Below are 26,274 nucleotides of genomic sequence, written 5' to 3' on the forward strand. Positions count from 1 at the left end.
TGCATTGCGTAGCCTTGCGTCATCTTTTTGTTTTGTTTTTTGTTTCCCGTCATTTTATTGCGGTGCGCAGGCGATGCGGTCTCGTTGAATGAGCGGCACTCTTTTGTGGCTCTGGCTGTTGTTCGGTGCTGCTCGCTTTGTTTGCGTTCTGTGGTCTGTATCGCGCGTGATGTGCGTTTTACGCGGCGTTGTTGCGGAATTTATTGCCCCGTTGGTACGAAGAGAAGAGTGCGGTTGCAGAATAAGCGTCTTGCCCATAGTGCCGCCCTTTTCCCGCGGTCACGTCGATTCGCGTGACACACCTATGGAGTTTTCCCCTCGTAATAGTGGTTTAAACGCAGTGTTGTGACGGGAAAGGCGAGTCATCTCAACAAAGTATCCCTTCCAGTAGCTGTGCGCACGTTTGCATTCTCCCCTAATGGCATTGTGCGTCTTGTAATTATGCGGTTGCCCAAACGGCGTGGTTAAGGTTAAGACTTATTCTAGTTCGTTGCTTCGGTTGCGTAGACGTAAACTTGTTTTCGTCGACGTGACTCACAGTCCAAGTCATCGCAGGAAACCGATACGACTGTAGCGGTACGTCGTGCGCAAGCTTTCTCGCGTGTCTCACATCCTGCGCGGGAAGAGAGAGGGGCTGGTCATGTGTTCGATATCTTGTACCGCGCTGGACGTCGGATACGTGTCAGCCGCATTCCGCCTTGGACGCGGTGTCGATTCGTGTTCGATATCGCGTGTTTCAGATTCCACAGCTTCTCTGGCACCCCGTATGCTTGTCTTTGGGGGTCGTGTAGCTTCCTCAGGACTAACGGCGCGCGTTCGTTTGGGGCATGGCTGTAGTATTGTCAAGCCGTAGTTTTGATATTCGGCTTAGATGCATTCTGTACTGAGATCTGCTCAAACTGTTCGGAAGAAAACAAACTAACCAGAAGAAGTCGGCGCAGAGGCTTTCTCCTGCCACTAATGACGTTAAATTTGTGGTACTTGCTCGGAGGTGCTATCTTAAATTAGGTGAACTTCAGAACCGTTTTGTGTATGGCATGGTCCATTCGTTTGTTGCTCTGTGAGTGTGTGCGTGCGTATTTTTGTTTATCTGCGTCGGCATCTGGGTGTGGCTTCCGGGCTGTATTGATCTGCCTTGCGCTGATGGATCTCGCCCTCGATCTTTCGGCGTTTCTTTCTTTTTTTTTTTCTTGCGTAATGGCCATTCCATATGCAAGTTTGCAAAGCGCAGCAAAGCAAGGGCGGTGCGGCATTGAAAATGAGGAACGCGTGCAACTCTCATGTCGCCAGTCAACATCTCGGTACGCCGATTTTCATTTGGTTCGTAGCTTCCTGCGCCAGGGCGTGGCGTCTCACAGTGGAATGCTAACTGCTTTCAAGAGCCGCAGGATAGCATATATGTTTGTTTATCGGGTCACAGCCATGTGGTATCTGTCTTCCTTCTTGCGTGTTGCGGACAGCTTGAGCTAGGGCTAGAGGGAAGTGTGTATAATGGTGCAATTTACTAAAACGAAGGCGTTTGTCATTACGAAACTTTGCAACTCAATAGAACAAGGGTAGATTTCTATGCGACGAAAGCTGTCTTTTCTTTTTTTTTTTTTCTTCCTTCAGCCGGCACTGTTCGTACCCTGAAAGGGTCATCTGACTCTGAAAGGTCCGGTACAGTCGGCATATATTTCAAGAGTAAAGTCTCTTCCCTTGTTGACTTCATTTGAAATATGATAATTAGCTGTGTCCAGTTGTGCTAGTTTGTGCGCATTCCGAAGCGGTTTGGCACTCGTGTAGCTTGCTATTTACCGTTCGTTGTTTCTTCTACGGGCGTTGGTTGGTAGTGCTGACAGCCGTGCTTGAAATCGTCTAATCGCTCCTGTAGGGTCTGAAAAGGCTCGCAAGCTCGCGTTCTAACGTAAGCACATAAATGGAAGTTAAGAGCGCTAACCGCGCTGCCCGGCGTACAACAGTAGCAGTAGCGCCGACCTCGCCGCTGCCGCCTGCATCGCGTCTGTTAACGGCTGCCGTTCGAAGCTGGTCGCTCATCGCCTTTGAGCCGATAGGAGACGTCGTTGCAGAGGTCGCATCCGTTTTCCGATGTCATCATCACTGCGCGCCTGTCGTCGGCTTCCTCCGCAGTGTTTAGCACGCGTTGTTTTGGCCGCTGCTCATATAATGCTGCGCACACACACATGGAAGCATTTCGAGAGAGAGAGATGGCATCACCCCACCGACCCCGCGTTGAGCTTTTCTTGCCCCCCACCCTTTCTTAACTCGTTGCTGATTTCAGCATCTGGATGCCATAACATCCTCTGCAGCCTTCATTCCTGGCCGTTCTTGTTTCTTTTTCCGCCGCGCCTGCTCTGCGTTTAGCGGCCAAACATTCGGGCGGAAGTTGATGTTTGGCAGACGCCCTCCTCTTCCCCGCTTCCCATCCCATCCACGGCTGCGATCTGCGTTGCTTCTTCCGAGCGGGCAGCTGCTGCCTTCTCTGCCGTCGCCTGTGTCATCGGTCGTCGCTCGTGGTTCCTTCTCCGCCACTCCGTATCCCTGCCGCTGTCAGTGGGCGCTATGCGCACTTATTTCGTTGTGGTCGCATGATGGCGTCGCTTGCGTGTTCGCTCGCCGTTTCCGCGGGCGGCTTGCGTGCTCATGGTGGCCCAGCGCTGTCCCGTAGAGTTTCTTCTTATTCTGTCGCTTGTTCGCTACTATGCTTTTGCTTTCTTCTTTTTTTTTTTTTTTTTTTTCACGAGATCAAGACTGGATCCATTGTCGTTTCAGAGTGTGCGGTTACGGGTCGCAAGATCGTCGTCGCCGCCTCTTTCTGTTTGCGTGCGTGTCGGTCGAGTCTTGAGGCGGGCGAGTGGCGACAGTGCGATAACGGTAGCTGGAAACTAGCTGGGAGGGTGGCCTCTAACTCACGGAAAGGCCGCTATTGACGCTGCCCCGGTTGTGGGATGGCGTGCCGGGCCGTGTCGTTGGCGTGCCTGTAACGGCTCTTGGTCGATGCTGGGTCAGTGAATCTTTACCTTTTTGCCTCGGCCATTTAGCCCAAACCGTACATTACGCCGTCACTCGGAAGCCTCCTTATGCGAGGGAAACGCGAAGTACTCTGAACACTAGCTTGCCATAAACGGAAGGGGGGGGGGGGGGGGGGATGATATTTTTTATTGGAACTGCAAATACAGTATTGGGAGCCTTCTTTAGTCGGTTCAGTCGCCAAGAACATTCAAAAGCCTGCCGTTGAGCATACATGGCCATCGTAGGGAGTTGTAGTAGTGCCGTAACGTAGGGCTGGATTCAAGAAAATCTTGCATGCGTTCATTAATTGGCTTTGCTGTTCAGACATTTCCTTCACTTACACCTTACTTTACTACCTCCCATTTGATGATGACAATGCCATATATAGTAACAGGGGGATGAATTGCAAAGTGGGCTTAAAAATGATTATAGGCAAGAAACTAAAACAGTTCTCAACAATTTTTGAAGGCAACAACAGTTCGCTGTAGGCAGGAGAGGGTTAGAAGCGGCAAGGGAATGTGCCTACTCAGGCCCAGTAGTGACCGCAGATTCAGACCACGGATGTGAAATAACTAGGACAAGAAGAATATGACGGGCTGCATTTTTTTAGGCAGTGTCCGGTGAATAGTAGCGTTTTGCCGACATATGCCTCAAGGCTCGAGAGGAAAGTGTTTAACAGTTGTTCCTTTTTTTTTTTTTTAACCGGTAGTAGCCTTCCGGGCAGAAACGTGAAGGCTATCGAAAAGGACTGGCATTTGATTTAATCAGTGTGCAGGGAACTATGCAATGGAAAATGATTGATATAAGTTTAACAGACAGGATGAAAGCAGACTGGGTCAGGGAAGGAATGCGAATTATTTAATGATACGGTGCTCCCGGTGGGTACTTCCTTCTCTTCCTTTTTCACTTCCGCCGTCATCCCCTCCACTAAGTCTTGGTGGAGGTGTCCTTCCTGTAAAGAAGCTGTTGCTATGCTTTAACTTTACTCGTTTACATTTTTTGCCTTACTTAGCACTGAGGGAAATAACATGGGCTTTGTTGCTGCTAAAGCGTGAATGCAGCGTAAAAAGGAGGCCGTTGCTCGATTTTAAGCGCGCAGGCACTAATTAGCCCCTCAGTTCTCGGGTTTCGCTAATGTTTATTTGCCTGAACACTATCCTTGATCTTGAAACAAGATAAATCGGTTAATGTCAGCGAGTGGGTTTCGGTCCCACGGTGGCCCGAACTGCTCAGCTTCGCTCTCCACTGCATTAGCTAGGCCATTATGCCATCACTTCAGGTGCCCACCCCTCATGTTTAACTGCCGCTCTTTTGGGCAGTGCACTACGTGTGGTCGCCTTCATCAACTTCCTACCGTGCGCAATGGATCTACAACACGATGGACAGTAATACAAGTGCGCAACAAAGACGAGACAAAGAGGAGAAGTGGACAACGACGGCGCAGAACTGACAACTGCCATATTAACCGGAAGCAAAATGTTTGTGTCAGTAAAATGTCTGTCGCATTGACAGAAAAAGAGATGACCAGTGTTGCACAACCGATAGTGCGTCGGCAGGTTTCATCACGTGCGTGTGATGGGGGCGTTTTACATGTGCTGATATATTTTTATAATTTTTAACTATGCGCATCTGGGTACACCAAGTGTGTGTTGTCGTGACGCTGGGGCTACGTCGACCCGGCCTTCACTTGGTAGCGTGCAGAGACTCGGGGTTGAAGTAGGATTGAATCTTCGAAGTTGGTGAAATATGTACAAGCAGGTTTAATGGCACTTTGAGAAACTTATTTACAAGATTATTTACACGAAAAAGAAGGGTACATCAGCAAAATGGCAAGCGTTAAGAGTTCATAGCGAGAAGCGACTGGATGAGCCGTTTACCCAGGGCCCAGAGCGACATTTCGTGCTCTGCAGCGTCCTTAAAACCCCCTATGTCCAGCCCCTCTCTGAAGATGCTGACCAACCAAATCCAGGGCACGCCCCTCAGGTATCGGCATCCAATCGAACACATCACTGCACTGATGGTCTGAAGCACTGACTGGTCCGGCATTCATTCGTTGGGCGTGATCACTTGTTGGCGGGAAAAGCTTGGGAACGGCGAGGAGAGGAGGTACATTTCTATTCTTCAGCAAAGAAACCACAGGCTGGTTCTGACAAGTGGTTTTACTTCTCAGAAACCCGAGTGCACGTGGCGCCGCATCCGCTCCCAGCATTGTCCGTTTTCGACAATTGCAAATCTTTCCTGCATTCCTGGGAAATCACTTAATGGCTGTATGCGTCATGCTCCTTTCTTGTCCTGCACGTCAGCGGACATGTCACTCTGTCGTCTCCTTTGGAAAGTAGGCATTCCTCACTGGACGATAGGGCTTATCGACTGGAAGGGTGAACAAAAGAAAGAAAGCACTTCCTGCATTTCCCGCAGGGGGACGTTTCTTTGTGTTTTTCCAGACGTTCTCTTGGCAGGGTCAATTTGGCATTTGCAGAGTGTCCACAAAGCAAAACAGGCTTACAAAACAGGATTCCTGGAAACAGGCTCACTTAGAGCCATTGGACCATCACCACATATTCACAGCACTTATCCATGCCCACAGGCGAACAATAGAGCGCGCAAATGCGGATGCTTGGTCGTAACAGTGTATATATATGCTCTTCCGTTCTTCCATTAAATCAGTTGTCAGTTCTGCGCCGGTCGTTGTCCACCTCTCCTCTTTGTCTCGTCTTTGTTGCGCACCTATATTACGGTCCATCATGGTTCACCAACTCGCCCAATAAGCCGTTCTTCTACGGATCTACAATACGTCTCTACCGCATCGTTCTTATATATGGGTCCTTAAGCGGTCCCAAGATATTATTGATATTTGTCAATACGGTCATGGACAATCTATAAATTGTCTATAGACAAAAGAAAAAGAAGGCCGTTTTAGACTTTAGTCAAAGGATAGTCTCTTGATTTTCTATAGACAAAAAGAAAAAAAAAAGAGAGGATTATAGACTTTAGCCTCTCTCTGAAGTCTATAACGGCCTTCTTTTTCTTTTGCCAATAGGCCTATAGACAGTGTATATACAGTCTTGAATTGGTTTGTATGTAGAGAGTCTATATAAACTGACTAAAATAGTGCTTGTAAGGGATACTAAGGTCGCCAATTACCGACCTTGGCCTTGAAAACCGAGCCTTGAACCGAAACGGAAATGCACCTAATCCATTTTTGGAATATGCTAAATAGTCCCGTAATTGTTTCCGTCTTGATTTGCGAGTATGGAATAATTTTTTTCGCTGACATAGTTTCTACCGATATGAAAAAAAAAACCAAAACAAAACAAAGTACAGACTGCGACAGAAGGATCTAGTTAGCAGCACATGCTACGAGGATATATCTTTCTAGAGAACGTGTGGGTGTAAAGTCGGCTTCCCTCCCAATGCTTGGTCTGTACGAGTGCATTTAGTTTTATATATCGTTTTTCAAGTCGTACTGGTTTGCATTCTATATAGTATCGGGACCCGTTTACGGAGAAAAGACGTTAATAAAGACAAAAGTTTAACCCATCTTGTCGTATACTGCAATCGTATGAAAGGAAAAAAAAAAAGGCTCATAATGGCTCCTCGGTTTGACTCTCGGTGGCTGCTGTTTTTGAGAATTCTGGTCTCCACTACCACGCCCCTTTTTTCCAGCTGAAAAGCGCGCCTCTGTGGCGATTCATTCAGAAGGCTCAAACTGACGTGGCGACTGGGGGAGTATATTGAAGATTATGGGGGAGCACTTTCTGACACAATCATCATGTTGAGTTTGATTTCACAACATATACGACGGTTTTGGATGGGTGGGTTTCATTTCGTCGAGCCCGGCGATTCAGGCAAATGAGGTCTGGGATAGGAACTGAATCCATTTCGATTCCGGGACTTATGGTGCGTAGTACTGAGATTGTTTGTTTTATCCGTATTGTTTTCTCTCCTCTGCTCACCAGGCTGAACAAGAACACTTTGCTGCAGGATAAGGAAACACATTGGCGCTTATTCACATATAGTTTTGTGGGAACAGCGCTAAACACAGCCGACAAGAAAGATGCGACGAGCGCTACCAACTTAGTTTATTCGAGAAAACACGCATAAATGATATACAGAATGGCCCTGCAACCAGGTGCCCATGTTCAGAGATAAAACATAACACCAAAAATTATTCAGAATCGTCAAGATATGAGACTTCACGTTTATGGATACTAACAGATAGGATGTCGACGCATGTGTTCTAGTTCTTATGGATGAGAATATGCTTCCTTTTTTTCCCTTGTCAATTTATCTTCGTGCCTGTACAGGACTGAAGCTTTGTCTAACTGGGGGGCGGAAGGGTCTTATAGCGACATTTCTTATAGTGCAATGCTACGTTTGAGGACGGTCCTTAACCAAAGGAATTATGTTCTTGTAGCCTTATGTTCAGGCAGCTGCCTTTTTGTTTCCACTGAATTTCATACCAACTAGCTCGGCTTTCCGTGTTACTACAGTTCACATATTGTCAAGCTTTTGACGAGCTGTGAAGTTTACTCTATTGCAAAGAGGGCTTTAAAACAATACTGCACCCATGTGCTGTGCGATGTCAGTTCACGTTAAAGAACCCCAGGTGGTCGAAATTTCCGGAATCATCCACTACGGCGTCTCTCATAACCTGAGTCGCTTTGGGACGTTAAACCCCACAAACCAAACCAAAACAATACTTTTAGGAGACACTTACGCGCTCCACCTTTAAGGTTATGACTCGACAGAGTTAATGGGTCCCGTTGCAGCCGTTCACCGCTGTGACTGAGTGGATAGGACGCTGGACTGCTGAACCCAAGGACGCGGGTTCGATTCCGGCATCTGCGGCCGCTTTTCGATGGAGCCAAAAAGCAAGTCGCCGGTGTACTGTACTGTGCGATGTCAGTGTACGTTAAACCCCAGGTGGTCGAAACTTCCGGAGCTCTGGGCTGCGGCGTCTCTCATAGCCTGAGTCGCTTTTGGACGTAAAACTTGTAAAACCAAACCGGACAGTCATAATATACTATACCATATTATGTGAAAGACCACACGGCCGATATAAATTCCCGCTCTAACCAGGCCCTATACGAGTACGACCGTGGTGTCTGCGTGGCCTTTAGGACAACGTGTCTAACTAGGGATCCAAGGGCACTGGCGGCCTTGTCGCGTGGTCTCGTGACGTCGCGCAACGCAAAAACCAGTCAGTGCACGGCCATGCCACCTGCCAACTATACCACCTGCCAGAGCCATATGACCATGAGTTTTCGCTCACAACGCTAAATGCGACACCGGACTTTCTGGAGAACTGAGTCTTTTAACACAGTCGGGTTAAAAATCGTCCGTCAAGAATTCCTTCGTTCACGTATTCAGTCGCACATGTCGTTTGCGAGGCTATTTGTTATGCCCTCCTCTATATTTGCTGATGTGGTTTTGTGCACTGAGCGTGAAGCGTGCGGGCGTGCTTGTCTTAATTGTTGTCTTCGTCAGTGACGGCAGGCTCTTCCTGTGGTCGCTTGATATACACTTTCCCGTTGGTCCCCTTCCGTTTCCCACGGCTTTCTTGCGTGCGTACGTATTAATTCACACACAGTCGCTTTAAGGGCAGCCGTAACGAAAGAAGGACACTATACATGTAGGGTGCCAACTGTCAACAGCCAGTACCATGTCAGAATTAGGGCCCGAGTTGTAAAAACAAAGCGCGAACTGCAAAAAAAAAAAAAAAAAAATTGGCTGTGGCTTAGCTTGGTTAAGCCTGGTAATTGCGAAGCAATACGTGGGTTCTGCTATTCTACCGCTTGTGGTGATGCTCTGGTTATGCTTATGCTAGTATGGCTATGGTGATACTCTTGGCTGTGCTATGTTTCTGCTATGTTCTTCTTCTGTCTCCGTAGCTCGCTGATATGCTTTCTCTTTGCAACCTGCCGAAGCGTATAGGCTGGAGGTGGCATCTTATGGGCTTGACGAGAAGAGCGGTAGTCGGGCCGCGGCCGTGGCTATGCACCGCGCAAGGCGATGGCGTGAGATGGGGCCCCGCTTTTAAGCAGGTGGTATGACGTCACATCGCGCGCAGCGCCCCTGGTGAGAGGAGCGGGAGTCAGGCCGCGGCTATGCGCCGCGCAAAGCGACGGCGTGAGATGGGGCCCCGTTTTTATACAGATGGTATGACGTCACGCAGCGAGGTCACGCGAAAGGTCAAGCGTGGATATGCGGCCGCGGCATGGCACGGGCTGAGGTGGTAGCTAAAGCAGTTTTGCTTCGCAATAAAACAGTTATGTCGCTATGCTTCCTTACCCGGAGCAGGGCACTACAGAAGTTAATTGTGCGACATAAACTAGCCCAATTCCTGGTTGTACCGTCTGCGTTGCGCTTTTTCTTTTTTTCAACCTCTGCTGTCGCTTTTTCTCTCTCCATCCCTTCCGTCTTTCTAGCGCTTACGGGCTTGACGGGATCTCGCTCATAATTTGCACCTCCCTTGCGCAAGCCGGCGTCTCCTCTTGCTGCTGCTGCTTCGGGGAACGCGGTCCCGCATATAGTATGCGGTACGGTGGCGCTTGTAAACACAAATCTTCCTCCGCGAACGGGTTGTGGCGTATCGTGATGCATGCCTGCACCTCGGGGGGCCGTAGCCGGGAAACAACAAAGAGGGCTGCCGGCCATGCGGGCCGTGAGACCGTGTGCTGGCCCGGCATGCAAGCTGCTAGGGTGTGTGTACGGGTGGGGGTACTGTTGACGGAAACGCTACGCACACGCTCGCGGCATGGCCGTCGGTGAGGGGCTCCTAACTCAAGAAGCGTGCCGGAACGCGGGGTCACAGCCCTGGCGTCTGGTATAACTATAAGGGTTTGGCGAGTTGCGATGCGCGCACGTATTTGGCGGCGTTCTTTTCTGTTTTTCTGAGCTGAGCTGGGCAGGGCTGAACGGGCCTATATGTATATATACTCACACCTTGGTCTGACTAGGGATCCTTGTTGTTTTACTTTGTCTTATTTTGCAGCCACGCTTTTTTTTTTTTTTGTATGAGTTCGCCAAGCCATTATACCGTATCTGCCGATTGCGTGAGGATGTTTCAAACGCCGACGCCTTCTCCTATTAGTTTTCCGCACATTTGTCACGACACCTGTAGAGGCAGTCCTGTACCTGGCAAGGGGCGTCTGCGCTAAATGCCGTAACCGAAGCTCGCCTGTTGGCCGGCCGGCGAATAATGAAGTTGTCTACAGGGCAGTGGTGTAATGTTGTATTGGGACGAAACACGCACAATAGTGGACACTGTATGTATGTATTTATAACTTTATTATGGACACTGTTAAAATAATGTTACATTTGTTGTTGCGACTGAAGGAAGAAGGAAACGAAAATGCACGGGGCCTGCTACTGGGTCTTTAGCTGAGCCACCTCCGCTGCCTCGTGCGGACAGGAGAGAGGAAGTGGTGAAGGGTGGCTGAACCTTGCCCTGATGGGGCTGGGACAGGTAGGTCAACGCCGCTTGCGGTGGGGGCTAGCCTGCCACCGACGTTTAGGCCGTCATTGCAAGCAATGCTGTTGTGGACGACTGCTGTGAACGAATTAGCGTGGACCTGCGCCAGTCTCCTTGTACTAAAAACCTTCATGCCTCATCTGCCTCCGCCTGGCACTCCGTCGTACCCTTGGAATACACGCCGGTACCGACAAACAACCGGCTGTCTTCTCTGGTTGCATGACCTTCCCAGATTCATTTTCTCGATTTCCCCCAGGATACCGCTGGTGCCAACCTGTTCCCTTATCTACTCGTGGGCAGTCATGCGGACGCTGTATGTCCGTATACCTGACCTGACGCATGGCATAAGCGTCTCTTCGCCGTAGTTACTACTGCTTACACTCATACGCGTAGCGACGTTTATTTTAAAATAGACGTCGCTTCTCGTTGGAGTTGAAGCGATGTAGGGCAAGCGATGTGAGTGGGCGCGCCCTCTTTCGTGCATCCGCTCAGCTATCCGTATAGTTGCTTCAGGGTCCACTGATCACCGCCGTGTTGGGTGAGAGGCTTGTAATTTCGAACTTGGCGTGTTTATGTACGCAAGGAGTCTCTTCGTATACGCTTCACCCTTTATTCATCCATGGTCGCCGCATTTGTTTTCGCGCGCTTGAAAAGCTCGGTTGCGTATTTTTGTTTTAGTTTATGCCTAGTTAGCACCGGCGTCTGCGCACCGTCCACTCGTTTTTCGCGTGGTATGCTGCTTCTCCCGTCTTCGTTTAGGTTAGCTTTGCCCGCCTGGCAGCAGCCGCGGCCGCGTTTAAAATAAGTTATTGCGGGGCCTGGGCCTCCAACGTTCGAAGGACGCACATACAAACGCTAGAGGAGAACACTGGCGGCTCCATCGCATGGTTGAGAAAAGAACGAAAATGGAGGAGGAGAAGGATCACCGTCGTTCGCTGTCCGTACACAAAACTGCACTATAGAGGCTAGCCCCGGGGCCAGGCCAAAATCATCGTCCCGCACCCACAGCAAGTGTGCGCGCGGGTGGTGTGCTCTCTGCGTTCGCTCTCGCCGCCGCAGCAGCTCTTCTTCAAGTGGGCATCCCCCGGCCCCGTTATAACTTGGAGGCCGCCGGCCTCGAGGGGCTGTTTGTGCGGCAAAACTTCCGTCGTCCTCTTTGGCGCTTAATCATTCCGGCCGCTTCCGCGGCGGCGACGACGTATAGACGCCCACAGTCGCCCCCCGCCGTTCGTCGGTCATCTTCGCAGCCGTAATCGTGTTTGACCCTCACCGACGCTTCCACGTCATTCTCTGACTCGGAATAGAGAGAGCACAGGCAGGCTTTGTCTGCCATTGACCGTAGCCAGCGATCCCCCAACGCCTCTGTGGACGAGTCTGTGAGGTAACGGTCCGCCGCCGCCGCTGCCGCGTTCGGTCTGAACGCACTCGGAGAGCGCGGTCGGTGTAGCGGCGGGTGTAGTTCAGCGCGAGTTTGTCGTGTGGTGCGCGTGTGTGTGCGTGGCGAGTTCAGCGGAGGATTGGGACACACGGCTTTCAGGATGCGCGTGGATGCCGTTTTCACTGAATCAGAGGACGACGGCGGCGGTTGTGTCTCCTTGACGTCGTCCTCCTCTAATGGCGGCACCGAGCCGTCGTCGGCCGCCTCTGCGTCGTGGTCGTCCCCCGTGGTGCTGCTCAAGTACTCGTGCCTCTGGGATTACAAGCTGTCGGGCCGCTGCTTTTCGTGGCACGCGGGGGACACGTGCCACGCTGCCGGAAGGAAGAGCTTCCCATTCCTCATGATGGTGAGGAGAACCGTGGCACACCTCGCTCTCGTTCTCTGTCGTGCACCGTGTGTTGTCCTCTTGGTTCGCCTCTTGTCGACGGGCGTGTCTTGTGTACCGGGAGAAAGTGATGTCGCGGGACTGCCTGCAAACGGGGTGCCTGCCATCCGTCACGGCGCGCCGCCACCTGTCCCAGGAGGCGGTGGCGGCACACGCGCGCCCGTAGCATGTTTCTCACGCGGCCTTCGGCAGCCCTCCGTGCGTCGTTTGTTGTGTGCCTCGCGTGTGGGCCTTTGTCTATCATTATTGGGAGGGCTTTTTCCTTCTGCTGGCACCGAAGGCTCAGTTGGAGGTTTGACGGCTCGAAATAAGGCAGCCGGTTCCGCTACTGTTCCAAGTGCTCCTTACGAATCAGGAGCCACGCATGACTTTGTAGGTATAAGTTCGATTGTCTGTTGTTTCTGCAAGCTTCGCTGCTGTAGCTCAGTGGTTAGGGCACTTCACTGCTAAACTGAAGGTAAGCGGGATCAAATCCTGACCGCAGCGGCCGCTTTTAGACGGAGGCGAAACACAATGCGCCCGTGTGCTTTGCGATGTCAGTGCACGTTAAAGAACCCCGGGTGGTCGAAATTTCCGTAGTTCTACACTACGGCGTCCCTTTTAGCCTGAGTCGGTTTGGGGCGTTATCCCCTCTAAACCATACAGAGGCTTGTTTCTAGAAGGCGCATATGCAGCGAAACTCGTGAGAGAATTTATGCTTACACGTGAGCTGCAACAACGCGTGAGCGCTACCTCTTGACAGCGTCTATTTAGTCACGCATATGCATTGTATTGGTCTACCTCATCCGCCGTAATAACAGTGTTATAACGGGATAAGGGTAATAAAGGGGATTATTATTGCTATTATTATTTACGTTACACGGCGTTCTGAATTCGCAGTCCCAGTTACGAGGCCACAGTATGCACACGGTATGATTTCACGGATATTGTTTTTCGTTTCTTCGCTCACAACGTAGACGCCGATTATGCCGCAATTTCTGGAGAACCAGGCCTTTAAGGATATATCGTGTTAATATGCGCATGTCTGTACAATACGCGCATGACTGACGGCAGGGGTTGCTGGTACGTCTGAGAATAGCGGGCTTCAGAGGCACGCTGTTTCGTCATGCCTGCTGATGAGGACACTCTGAGGGAACGCCAATGATTTGGCTCTGCTCTGTTTGATAGCGCGATAAGAGTTAAAAAGCCCGTTATCTGGAAAATCCGGCGTGCGTAGAGAGAAAAATCATGAGCGTGCTTTCTGGCAGGTGCACAGTAGTTGGCAGGTTAAATGGCCGGGCATTGAGGGACGTCACGAGGCCACGCGAAGTGGCCGAGTTGGTAGGAGGTGCCAATTTGGGCAGCTCCTTTCGGATAGTGGTGGGGATAAAAACTTTTAATTTCCAACAGATACAGGATAGGCGTCAACCTATCCGCCTGCACGACGGCACTTGGACCCGAGCGGCCAGTCGGAGTGCACCTATAGCTGAGTCACAGGTTGTGAGCTCAACAGATAGAGTCTCCCAAAATTCTTATGTTTTTGTTTGTTCATTAATATTTTTATTTCTGGACACGTCCATGTCATATATACCAGATCAGCCTTTTCCTGACAGTTTGCACCTATCTGAGAATTGCTCCGGATACCACTTAGTTAAAGTAGCTGTGTTCGGAAAAGTCCTTGTTTGTAAGCGCCTCCAAATGCTTTCTTGGATCTTATTTAGTGTTCTATCTGCCGGTGAGTATCCTAACCTGTTTAGTCGATAGTGCTCTGTAATCTCTTTGTAGCTGACTATAGTCTGTCCCTGGTAAGAGTGTACTGAGGATCAGAGCCTACCCGGAAGGTGAGACCGCGGGCAAGCTTATGAGCTCCCTCATTTCCCTGAAGCTGGGAGTGGGCTGGTGCCCATATTGCCGGAGTATTCTGTCATCCTGACATGTTCTCAGTACCCTTTTTGCCCGTGGAGAGACCCTTCCCTTGAGAAAATTGCATATTGCTGTTTTGGAATCACTTATAATTGTAGTAGCCATTGTCCCTGCTATTGCTAGGGCAATCGCCGCCACCTCTTCAGCCATGTGGTCTAAACTCGTCCTAACCGAGCCGCTTATTCTTAGTTTGTTCATCTGACACTGCTGCCGCCATAACATGCCTGTCCTCATACTCGGCTTCGTCGACATAGACAACGTTCTGTCTTCCTTGATATATCTTCTGCAGCGTTTAAGGCCTTTTCTTCCGTCTTTCCTGGTGATGGAATCGTACCATCGAGGACCCTTGGACACGTTTCATGCACACAGGCACGTCCGTACATGGCTTGGTTAAAGCGGGGCTTTATGTCTGTCGGTTGGTCTCTCACACGAGCTTACGACTCTACGCTTTATAGAGTACTTGTGAAGTGATAAAGGCACAAATTAGTGGTTAGACGAGTAGCGAAGGGCGTATACGGTGACGAGCATCCGCTAGGGGAGCCGTTAACTGCCACATCGTGAATAAGGGCGGAGCTTAAGTATCGGCATTTTTTTTTTTTTTTTTTTTTATAATCTAAACGACAAGAAGTTGGGTAGAATCGCCAGGCTTTACCATAGTCCTCAACTGGACACGAGTATGCGTGAGAATGCGCACGAGGCTGTTCACGCCGATGTCAGGCACTGGCACGGGTCGAACGGGACACCCGATCGAGCGCGCTTGTGCGCTCGTTGAATTCACTAAACGTGCAGGGCCCTGCGGTGGCAGCCTTTAAGCTTACGATTTCAAACACCGAATATTCGTAGCGTGTAAGCTTTTACGTATCGGATGCGGACATGCGCTTTCGTTGTTCGTGTCTTCGTCTCGGTCTAGGATCCTGTGACGTCCGTGTCTGTGCAGTCGAAACACCGTCTGACATCTTCGCCGCTCATTGTCGTTTTGGAGCTTTTGGACCTTGAAACTTTACACCATGCCTATCGGCTGGGGCTTTGTTTTCGCTTATCGCGGAACAGAGTGTTTTCACCGTTACTGCTCGGCTGCCACTGTGCTGCCGCTTATCCGGACACAACCTCTTATCGGGAATAATCCCCTTTATGTCGTATACGTGCCGCAGAAACAGCAGCAACGGCAGCAAGCATTGACCTCGATCAGTACGCGCTTGCCGAACGCGAGTGTGCGCATGCTGCCTTCTGTGGCTGGCAACCCGATCACGTATAGTTTGCGAATAGACGCGTGTGACGCACGGCTCAGAAGAGCGATACAAGTCCTTCGCTCGTTCGCCTGAGCGACGTTTGACCGAGCGCGGTGCGAGTCGCAGCGAAGCTGGCGCGGTCCGCTCGGAGTCCTCCCCGCTTGTCTAGCGCTTTTCGCAACTGCCCTCAGCGGGGATCTTGGCCTGAATACCTCCAATTGAATACCCGCTGCTGACGGCGATTGCCCGCGGGTTTTCTCTGTTGCGCGCAGTAGGAGGAGGAGGAGTCTGACAGAGAGAGGGTAGGAGAGTGATCATTCCCAGCGGGTTGTTCCGCTTTGTTGGTGACGAGGAGCCGGCAGGCGCGACTCTCGGACTGCGCCTGTGATTCGGGGTCGCCCTTACTAGGCTCACACAAGAAAGCACTGCGCTCTGTGTTCCACTTTGACAGCTGTGTGTGCTTTGTCCGATGTAAACTGCTTCATAGCATGTTGTCATAAAAAATTCCGCTATCAGCTTTAGGCCATTGAAAACCTAATCCAGGGGCTGTACTTAATTAGCTCTCCGCTCGCTGTTCCATTGCTTGTGTGACGAAAGCGGCCAGTAATTAAGCGAACGCCCGATCACGGGTACGGACGGCGTGGTGGACGAAGTGCCGCCACTGGTTATTCTGCCGTCTGCCTGTCCCGCCCAGCGATGCCAGAGGGACCATTTTACGACAGTACGTCTCACTCCCACCGCGCACTTTCCCCGACTCTGAAGAAGCGGCGAATAATCTCGGCAGGCCCGCTGAATGCGTCGTCGTGATGCTTCCTGCATGGGCGTGGGCGTGCTTTTCGATGCCATCGGCAGCATGTCATCTCCTACTGCCTGCTCCACTGGAAGCTACAACAAATGGTAGATGATTGAGTAGGTTGGAAAAAGGCACAAGGTACTGCCTCGTGTTGACGTCGACGCAAGGGGAAATAGAACTTGCAAAAGAACAAAATATAAAAGCTTGCCAAATTGGCAGCCAGCATACGTCATTCACCCTCGTTTACGATTGCATGCGTGTTCGGAGAGACGCAGAGGGCTTTGCATGAGCCGCTCGCAGCTGACTGCAACACGTTTGGGTCAGTGCAAGCAGTCGCGCATACTTGCGCCTTAGCGCTAAAACACTGAACATCTCTGGCCGGCGTTGTTTTATTCTATATTAATTGCATAATGCAGCATGTCAGTCGAATTCTGGCCAGGTGTTGAGGCACGGGGTCTTTCGATTTGATGGGTGGGGAATAACTATAATTTATGTTTATCGCGTCGAATAAGGAGCTTGGCCCGCCGGGGTGGCGCAGTGGTTACGGCGCTCGACTATACTGTTCCCAAGGACGCGGGATCGAATCCCGGCCTGGGCGGCCGCTTTTCGATGGAGGCGAAAAGCAAGGCGCCCGTGTGCTGTGCAATGTCAGTGCACGTTAAAGAACCCCAGGTGGTCGGAATTTCCGGAGTCCTCCACTACGGCGTCTCTCATAGTCTGAGTTGCTTTGGGACGTTAAACCCCACAAACACACACGAGGAGCTTGGAGCGCACTTTTTTGTAAGGCGCTTCATTTGCCGTCGAAGTGGGGAGAGAGGGGCTTACGCTGCGCAGCCTCCTGTGATTCCGTAGATGTCTGGGCGGTAAAGATCATTGCTTAATATGCATGAATGCATCAATCACGAAGTGTTCTTTGTAGAGTACGGGCAATCAAGAGTCGGGTTATTGGATCTGCCTGCGGTATCGCGTTGCGTGTTTTCTGCCGCTGTTTGCGGAGTATTTCCCTCATGCATGCAGGTCACTTTTAATGAAGGCGATGTGGAAGAACAAACGAGCAAACGAATGGAAAAACGAATACGCCAAATTTCTGATCGTGGCGTCAGCAATCACGCGGCATTCTGTCGCACGTTGAACTATATTCGGAGAAAATTTGGCACACGCGTACAACCTTGGGTCAGAAACGTACAGGCCAGTAACAGAGATTTAGCTTGCCGGAGACGTACTGACGTAGACGTACGTATACATAGGGGTGCGGGTACGTCTCCGGCAAGCTAAATCTAATAGCGCCTGCTTGAGGATCCTCGTTTTGCGCCGCCAATGTTCAGAATCTCTAGGGGGTGAGGTAAACTGTCGCCCTCAACTAGAGCTTAGGAATTTTTAGAGTCGAGCGTCCACATTGCAGGAGTTCGCCGTCACACGCTCGAGCCTGTATATCTTTGTTTTTTCTTGTTCTCATTTTTGACGGATTTCGCCGAAGGCAAGATTAAATGGAGGTCAATAAGCGATGATTTTTTTATTTATTATTTATTTATTTACAGAATACTGCAGGCCCTTGAGGGCCATTGCAGTCCTTCGTCCGGCTGGGGAAGTTATGAGGAAGCCTGATGAAGATGGAGATCGCGATGATGATAGGCGTGAAACCTGAGCTTCGTCCGTGATTTCCGCGACTTCGTCGGGCGACTCGTGAGCTCTCCGAATTCCGCGGCGTCAGCGCGGCCGATCGGAGCTCCTTCCTCGTCCGGCTCACGCGTCGCTTGTTGGGCGTTCCCGTTCACGCTTCGCGTAGAGCAGGAAAGCCCGCGATCTGGGCAGGAAACCCGTCGCTGACCTTCGTTTTTTCCTCCTCTTGCCTATTCGATCGCTCTTTTGCGGCAGGCATGCGGGCCGACAGCGTTATTTCCCCCCCTGAGCCTGTATACCTCCTGCATGCCCGCCTGTTGCATGTGCACGGCTGCTCTTTTGGGGTCAGGGTGGAACTGGAGGGGATGCACGCGAGGAACGCGTAACGGGGCGGTTCTGCGTACGTATTTCCTGTTCTTTTTTACCTTGTCGCCGCTTTGCGAACCTATCACCTCCCTGTCACCGCAATCCTTTCGTCGACGCTTGAGCGCTGGGTGCGCGAGAGATGCTCGCACGCGACAGCTTTCTGCCGGTTGTGACAGCAGGCACGCATGCAGAACGCAGTGGTAAAAAGAAGAAAAAAAAAATGGTAAAGGGAGGAAAAGAATACGAACGATGCGTGCAACCCTGTTGGTGGGAACTGTTCATTCTGGCAATGGCTGCGGGGGTTGAGTGAACATTCTTAGAAGGCTTGTCCCCAGGATGTTATACTATAGGCCCTCAGTCGTCGACGATTGTTAGGAAGGGCTGGTGGGAGATATGCGCATTGGGCTCGGTGACGGGTCTCTAAACGTGGTGCGGTGTCACCATTTGTAAATGTTGCAAAGTCATCGGGGTACTGTTGGCTGTCCTAATAATAATAATAATAATAATAATAATAATAATTGGTTCACAGGAAGGGAAAGGCGCGGTCAATGTTACTAGACTAGGTTTTTGAGGCGCGGTAACTGCCTCACTTGTTTCTGTGGACACCTTAACCACGCCGTAAGGGAAGGGAGAAAGGTGGGAGTGAAAGTGGAATGAGAGAAAGAGTAGCCGTAGTGGAGGGCTACGGAGTAATTTCGACCACCTGGGCATCTTTAACGTGCGCTGACATCGCACAGCACACGGACGCCGCTTCGTTTCGACCCCATCGAAACCGGAGTTCTCGGGTTCGAACCCGACCACGGCTGTTGGCTGTCCTAAAAGTGCTGTTTCGTTTTACTTTAGTTTGCGTTCGTTCAAAACATGACGCATTTATTAGTATTTGTTACTGTGATTTAGTTTAGTTTGGTTTGCGGGGTTCGACGTTCCAAAGCGACTCAGGCTATGAGAGACGCCGTAGTGGAGGACTCGGGAAATTTCGACCACCTGGGGTTCTTTAACGTGCACTGACATCGCACAGCACACGGGCGCCTTGCTTTTCGCCTCCATCGAAAAGCGACCGTCGAGGCCGGGATTCGATCCCGCGTCCTTGGGAACAGTAGTCGAGCGCCGTAACCACTGCGCCATCCCGGAGGGGCTGATTTAGCTTAGTCTAAGCTTAGTCTAAGTGTGATTAAGTACGTTCTTGTCATTTCGACTTGAGGTTGCCGACTGCACTTTCGAACTACTCGAGTCGCAGGAAAAAAAAAATAAAAAAAAAGTCCTGTCCCCTTTCTGCGTGTATATCAGGTGTCCCAGCTAACTTGGACCAAGGTTTAAAAAAAATACGGTTGGTCCTAGCACAGTGAAACAAATTCAGAGATGTTCCGAATTGCGCGTTTCAGCAATTTTTTGCTCACCAAAGTTAATTAATTAGTAGAGACTAATTAGGTATTTTAATTATTGTCTTGAGAAAAACATTGTCCATGCAAAAGTTGTAGGTGTTCTAGAAAAACGTCTAGTTACGTTGTTCACATCAAATTAGCATTTATGTAAAGTGATATTTTTGCCAGCCGAAAACGACGCCTGGCGCAATAAAAGAACTTCCGACTGCTGCGTCGAGACGCGTCCGAGATAACAAAGTTCGCTTTTCTGGGCCGTGCTGTCTATAGATGAAGCTAATTGTACGCACTTGGCGAATGATTTAAAATATCTAGGAGGCACTTTGGGCCACTATACTACGATGAGGCGAAAGCCTCTTCGCGCGGTTGTCCGAAGCCCTCCACTACGGCATCTCTTTCCCTCTGTTTTCACTCCCACCTTTGCGATGACGCGATAGCGTGGTCTACCAGACAACATATAAAGCCCCGCTTTAACCGAGCCGTATGAATGAACGTGCTTGCGTGTGCCTAGGGATAAAGTGAATGCAATAGCTTTGGCAGGCTGATTCTGATATCACCCTCCCATATGAAAGGAAAGGCCCGAGTCGGCAGCTTCTGCCAGGAAGCTCTATGTCCAGTTAGTGTTCGGCCATGTCAGCTGCCAGGTACCGCCTCCCACGGACGGACTGACACAATCCGAAAGCATGAGCGCTATCGCCTTAATAACAGCTGGTCACTTGACAGCATTTTTGAAGGCCTCTGAATTGGGCGGCGTAAGTCGTAGCGTGATGGAATCAGCTTGCTGTTTTTCGAGGACCTCAACTTTTGTATTGGCACTTTATCTCTCTATAGCAGTAATTAAGAAATAGCTTATTATTCCTAACTAATGTAACTTTGGTGAACGAAACAATTACTGGACATTAATATAGGGGACTCTGAACAGCTCTGAATTGGTTTCACCGGACTAAGGCCTACCGCATTTTTTTAAAACATTGGTCCAAGTTAGCTGTGACACACGGTGTACGTGCCAGTAATTTCAGCTCCGTATTTAAGGGCATAACGCGAACCGACTCGCATATAAAGCCTCGTTTTAACGATGCCGTATGAACATGCCTGCGTGACGTGTGGGAAACGTGAATGCGAGTGTCTTGGCAGACTGATTCTGATATCATCCTCCCACGTGAAAGGAGAGGCGCGAGTTGGCAACTACTGCCAAACGTAATGTCAGGAAACCCTACATCCAATTAGTGCTCGGCCATGTCAGCTGCCAGCGACCGCCCGGCCATATTCGTGATTTTTCGATCACAACGCAAAGCCAGCGGACGTCCGCCGACGCCGTGATTTTCGGTGAACGGGGCTTTTAAGGATATCGCGTTAAAAAGTAGTAGTTAAAGCTAGCCAAGCAGCATTTTGACTTTTCCCGCTATCCTCTGTGTATCGCTTGAGCGTCCTCGACGGCATTCGATCCCCGCCACCTAATGGGGCAGAGAAGCATTACTATTCATCCGAGTCTCATGCGCGGTGGCCTTATTGCAAGAAAAAAAGTTGCTCCCGGAGGAGCATAACATGATTCGTATGTAGGCAGCAGCTTCCGTCGGCGCCAAGCGAAGAGACCCCAGACCTTGAACGATATCCGCCCCCGAGCTATGTATGTCTGCTGTGGCGCTTATCGCGTCTCTTCTCGAGAGGGGGAATTAAAGCGGAAGTCGGGTCCGTGAATCGCGGCCATTCGCGAAGCAGCGCCGGGACATTCGGGCGAAAGAAGCGAACAGCCCCGCTCTCTGTTTAGACCTTTAAATGCTAAGTTGGTTATTCGCATCATCGTCAGAGGCAGCTGCACAGGACTTGCTAGGTGCTTTGTGCACCGGTCGCTTCGTTGTGCTCTTGTTTTCAACTCCTGCAAAGAACGAGCGCATGGCGCAAAACTTTTTTTTTTTTTTTCTTATTTAGCGCGCGGAGCTTGGATGTTCCCGAGGGCTGTATGCAGGTTAATTATAGCTTGGCGGTGGGACTTCACACACTTGTCTCGACGCGTTATCTCCATTCTGCCCTTCGAATCTCATTTCGCGGCGGTCGCCGCATCCCGAAGTGAAGAAACGTATGTTGCATTGAACTTGGCGGAAAGTAAGGATAATATAAAACAAAATGAAAATCGAAAATTCGTTTTCGAAATTGGCTTCAGTGTCACAAAAGTGGAGCAGCTTGCATTTTTGCTCTCTTTGTCATTCCGATATTAAAATACCGTCTAATGATTCTTCCCTCAGATTGGTTGCCCATGCTCTTAATGATATATCGGATTTCTTCGTGTTTTCTGTTGTCGTGGTTTTTTTTTCCTCTCTCTCGTCTTCATGTCTTCATTCTTGTGAGGCACGGGATTCCGTTTCCTCGACGTGGCTGCTGCTTTCGGCCTTGAAACACGAATATGTTTGCGCGTCCGCGGCAGGGAGCATTCCTTCTGTGCAGCCCGCGGTACAGCACCGCTTCGCGTTCTGAACTGGAATGTTTTGACAGCTGCAAAAATGCGTGTGCGTGCCTGCGTGCGTGCGCGCCTTTTTTTTTTTTTTCACTGTGGAACACTACTCAACTTTATATATATATGTATATATATATAGTATACATTTGGTATGCCGCACGAACCTCCTCACGGTCGTTTTATTAGGCCATTTTATTATTTCGCGGTTCTGCCTTTAATAATGCGTGTATCAGGGAAGGCTATAAGCACATGGCCGAACTTGCTTATCTTTAGAGAGTTTTAATGCAGGCCGATCCGCGATCCATTACCTTGATCCACCACTGGGCGTTCCACTGCGCATGCTCAGATCCCCGTGACGCCGATAGATGGCACGACATGCTTGAAGTCGGCACGTTAAGCGGCCGCGAGCGTCCGGAATCTCTTTTATCGCTTTCGCATTTCATGCCAAATGACTCCGCGGACTCGTGCTTCTGCATAAGCAGCGAGAAACTACAGAAAAAAAAAATGAATTCGCGGTGTACGTTGTAGTGGTAGCATGGAGCTCGGCCGCTGTTTAAGGGTATGTTCATGAACAACCGAGCCCGCCGACTTGCTACCGATATGGGGTTTTGTATCGGTATACGGTCACGTCCACTGAGTGTGTGCACTGGGTTGGAACAGTAAAGCGCGGTAGTCCAGGCGCGAACCAGAAAGGCCGTCATTCTTTTTTTTTTTTTTTTTTCCTTTTCCTCGTATACATATAAGCCTTTAGACGCATGAACGGTCGCGTACGTTTTCCCACGATCGAGGAAGCTGCACTTTCTTGCCGGTGGTACGCAGCTTGCAAAAGGGAGCGTTGGCTGCCGCTTTAGTTTGCTTGGAGCTGGGCGAGATTTTTTAGTTTATTTTTTGTTCATTTCGCCTGCCGACTGCAGGCTGCCGATTTCATTTCCGCAGTTAGCGAGCCGACGACTGTCTGCACTCGATCTGTCGCTGGACAGGGTGTGGCGAGGCGGCCGCGGATTGAGAAAGCTTCCTGGTTTCCTCTATCGTCCCGTCGCCTGCGCCCAGCTTTGTCGGTGCTGGTGTTAGCTCCGTGACTCGAATGAGGATAGGCGAGTCCGAGCGCCTTCGCTCTCGCGACGTTAAGCCGGACAAAGTACGCGTGCGTTTTCACTTCGCGCTCTGAAATTTTCTCTGTCTCTTCCCTTCCCCCCCCCCCTTTTTTTTTTATCTTACTCGAAATCGTAACTTTGCGTCACGCTTATCACACCTCTGTTCGGTTAGAATGGACTGGGCATGTCGTCGTGCGAAATGAATGATCAGAAAAAATTTCGTTGCAACCGTCGTTGTTGCGAAAGCTCGGACGGCGCCACGGTGCGGCCGCTGCTATTCCTCTTCTGACGCGTTATTTTGCAATAGCTTTTAACTACGAAGTTTCCGAGAAAGCTTTGTAGCCTTTTTTTTTTTTTTTTTCTTGTAGCAATATGGCTTCGCTTTTATGGATGAAATCAGTAATCTCGAATTTGGCGGAGAAGCGCTTACTCTGTAACTGAAGGGTGAAAGGGGAAGGGAAGACAGCAGGCTAAGATCGCCTCTGTCGATTCTTAGCGTCGCTGCCGACATGATCCATTGCTTGTAACTTTCTGTCGGGCAGCAAAGACCTTGTATTGGAGCTCTGCGAGTCAGGGTTGTCGTTTCAGAGTGCCAGTATATAACCGTGCATCGGGATGACAACTATACGTGCCGCCATCTTGTCCATATTGGTCTTTTGCGGAATGTGGGAACTTATAGGCTTCGCGTTAGAAGACGCGATTGAGGTTGATCCTCAAGGGTATTAGGTTTGAGTTGTATCGTATAGCCCGGTGCTTCTGCATATATATGTCGCATCTGTAACCGCGGCAGCAGCTGCAGTCAAAGAGCAAAGTAACATTTTGTGGTCTACCCATTTGGGATGATGATGAAGGATAAGGCGGATCCGTAAGGTCCTGTTATATCTGCCCTAACCAAGGGATATTTTTCTCTTTTCGCCACTTGTTCTTTCGATCCGTCTCGTTTGACCGCGCTGTTCCGGTGTGCGGATGTTCGGTTTAGTCGCGTGCACGATGCCTTCGTGCAGCGCTCACGCTTTTTCCTCCTTTGCTCAGGTGCGGCACCAGCTGGTGGAGCCCCTGGACTACGAGCAGTTCGTGTCCAAGAACAAGACCATCCTGCACAATGACCCCCAGCGGGAGATGCTCTTCTTTCCCCCCGACGACATCTCGGTGAGTTATACTCTTGCCACTCGCTGACCGTAATCATTCGAGTTGTGTGTATTGTTTGATTGCGGGTGTCTTGGAAGCTGTTTCTCAAATGGCTCCTGTCTGGAGACGAACAGCCTGTAAAGAAAAAAAAAATGTACGTACAGGTCCCTTCAGCATGAAAGGGGATGCAGATTCTGTGCAGGAAGACTAGTTTTACTTATTAACCTTCTCTTCTAAAGTTTGAAACAACTTAGTGATATTGTGCGCCAAGAGAGCAGCTATAGTTATTAAACATTAAAAAAAAAGTATCGGTGTGCAGTAGTGATCATTAACTGAGTGCTTACGCTATATATGTTCGCTTTATTGTTTCTTTTATTCGAAGACTTGCCGTGTGGCATATGGATGCGGCTCTTCAACTGTGTTGGCTTTCGTCTTCCGGAAACCTTTCCGATCAGCTACACATTCATTTGTTCGCTTTCATATTGGAGGGACCTGTACATTTGCATACAAAGTAATGACCAGCAAGCCTTGGCTTTGTAGCTGTTTCCTCGCGTTACATAAAGTATAGATATGGATGTTTGCTGCTTTATAGCGGACGCGCAAATGCTCTTATTGCGTTCCCTATAGAACTAACGCACGGGAGGTGCTTGATCGCCGAAGCGTGGCTTCGTACTGTTCTGTGCACTCATTGTCAAAGAAGATGCGAAGGGATCTCATTTTGGGCATTGTGTAGTTATGACGTCCGTTATGTTATGTTATGACTGTTATGACGTCAGTAGAAGTAACTTTCGGAGGTTTCGGAATGACAGCTAGCTACCCCACCTCAGCTTTGGATTTCAAGCGCTTGTGGTGGGTGTAACGAGGGTTGCTTGAATCGCCACAGAAGCGAAATTGCGTTGGCTCTGCAATCTATGCTGAGGGACATAAATTAAGTTGCGATGCATTGTCTCTAGGGGCTCCTTTACGAAGCGCACGTTGCTGGAACTCCGTGTTTCAGGTGTATTTGCGCCACTCGAGACGCACTTCGGTGCTTGCCGCGACATTGAAGGGAAAAGGGCAGGCAAAATAAAAAAAAAAATTATTTTTCTGCAAATCAAAACCCCTATTCTTTCCTTTACAGAGTCCAGTCCTTCATTTACCAGCACGCGAAATATTTGCTCCGAAATCGACATTTTTCGAAACCATAGGCGGCGGCCAGCAACGTCCCCTTTTCACACCTGCTTGAGACCTTTGCCTCTCCTAATCTAAAAAAAAAAAAAAAAAAAAGAAAAGAAGAAGAAGAAAGAAAAAAAAAACATTCAGCGTATTTTTTTGTCACATTTAGCGGGATGGTTTTCACTGATTTGACAACAGTGAAAAGCTAGCTAGCACAATTTGTTTAGCCAAGCAAATAATCTGACGCAGACCGGATTACTCGCGACTCACGACATTTTGTTCGCGCTTCGGCTTTACCAACGGTGTTCCGGACTAGGGACCCGACCAGCCTTCCCTAGATCTAAGCCAATGTCAGTAAATGTTTTTATCATCTTCATCGCGCTTTGGCTTTTTTTGTGGGCAACTGACTTTTTCTTTATTTGGAAGCTGGATATTTAGCGCTTATTCAATGACGAAGACAAATAAGTGGTTTAGGAGACTGCGCTTCCACAGGAAGAGGCATGAATCGATCAGCAATGGCACCAAATCTCCGCAACACAATCGAGTGGCGGACGCCGCGGTCACCACGCGCGTCTGCATCGAAGCTTTCCCGCTCGGTGAGACGTATGGAGACCATAATGGCAAAAACTTGTGACCGTAGCTATGGCCCGATTAAAATTAACCTTCTCTCGTTTGCAAGCGCCGAAAACTGTTAGTGTAAAGCATGCGGTGAGGATTTGCAGCTGGTTGATGATGCTGCACGACAAGGAGGAGTTGCTGGCACATTCTCCCAGCAATCTGTAAAGTGGCTCTCAGTGCCCCGGGTCGAGACACATCCAGACGGAAAACATCGAGCAACATGGTT

The 26,274-nt window shown here is 49.9% G+C and overlaps 1 protein-coding gene across 4 annotated transcripts in view; it reads left to right on the forward strand.

Annotated features, from left to right (window-relative positions):
* Positions 1–26,274, forward strand: part of Ziz (dedicator of cytokinesis protein Ziz) — a 171,035-nt gene that overhangs the window by 37,698 nt on the left and 107,063 nt on the right. For all 4 annotated transcript variants that reach the window (XM_084595167.1, XM_084595170.1, XM_084595171.1 and 1 more), the window contains exon 2: positions 24,180–24,296. In XM_084595167.1, coding sequence (XP_084451293.1) covers positions 24,180–24,296 — 117 coding nt within the window. The remainder of the gene's footprint in view (positions 1–24,179; positions 24,297–26,274) is intronic.

The sequence above is a fragment of the Amblyomma maculatum genome, chromosome 2, assembly GCF_055883805.1.
Source record: "Amblyomma maculatum isolate TAMU_Amacu chromosome 2, ASM5588380v1, whole genome shotgun sequence".
Classification (NCBI taxonomy): domain Eukaryota; kingdom Metazoa; phylum Arthropoda; class Arachnida; order Ixodida; family Ixodidae; genus Amblyomma; species Amblyomma maculatum.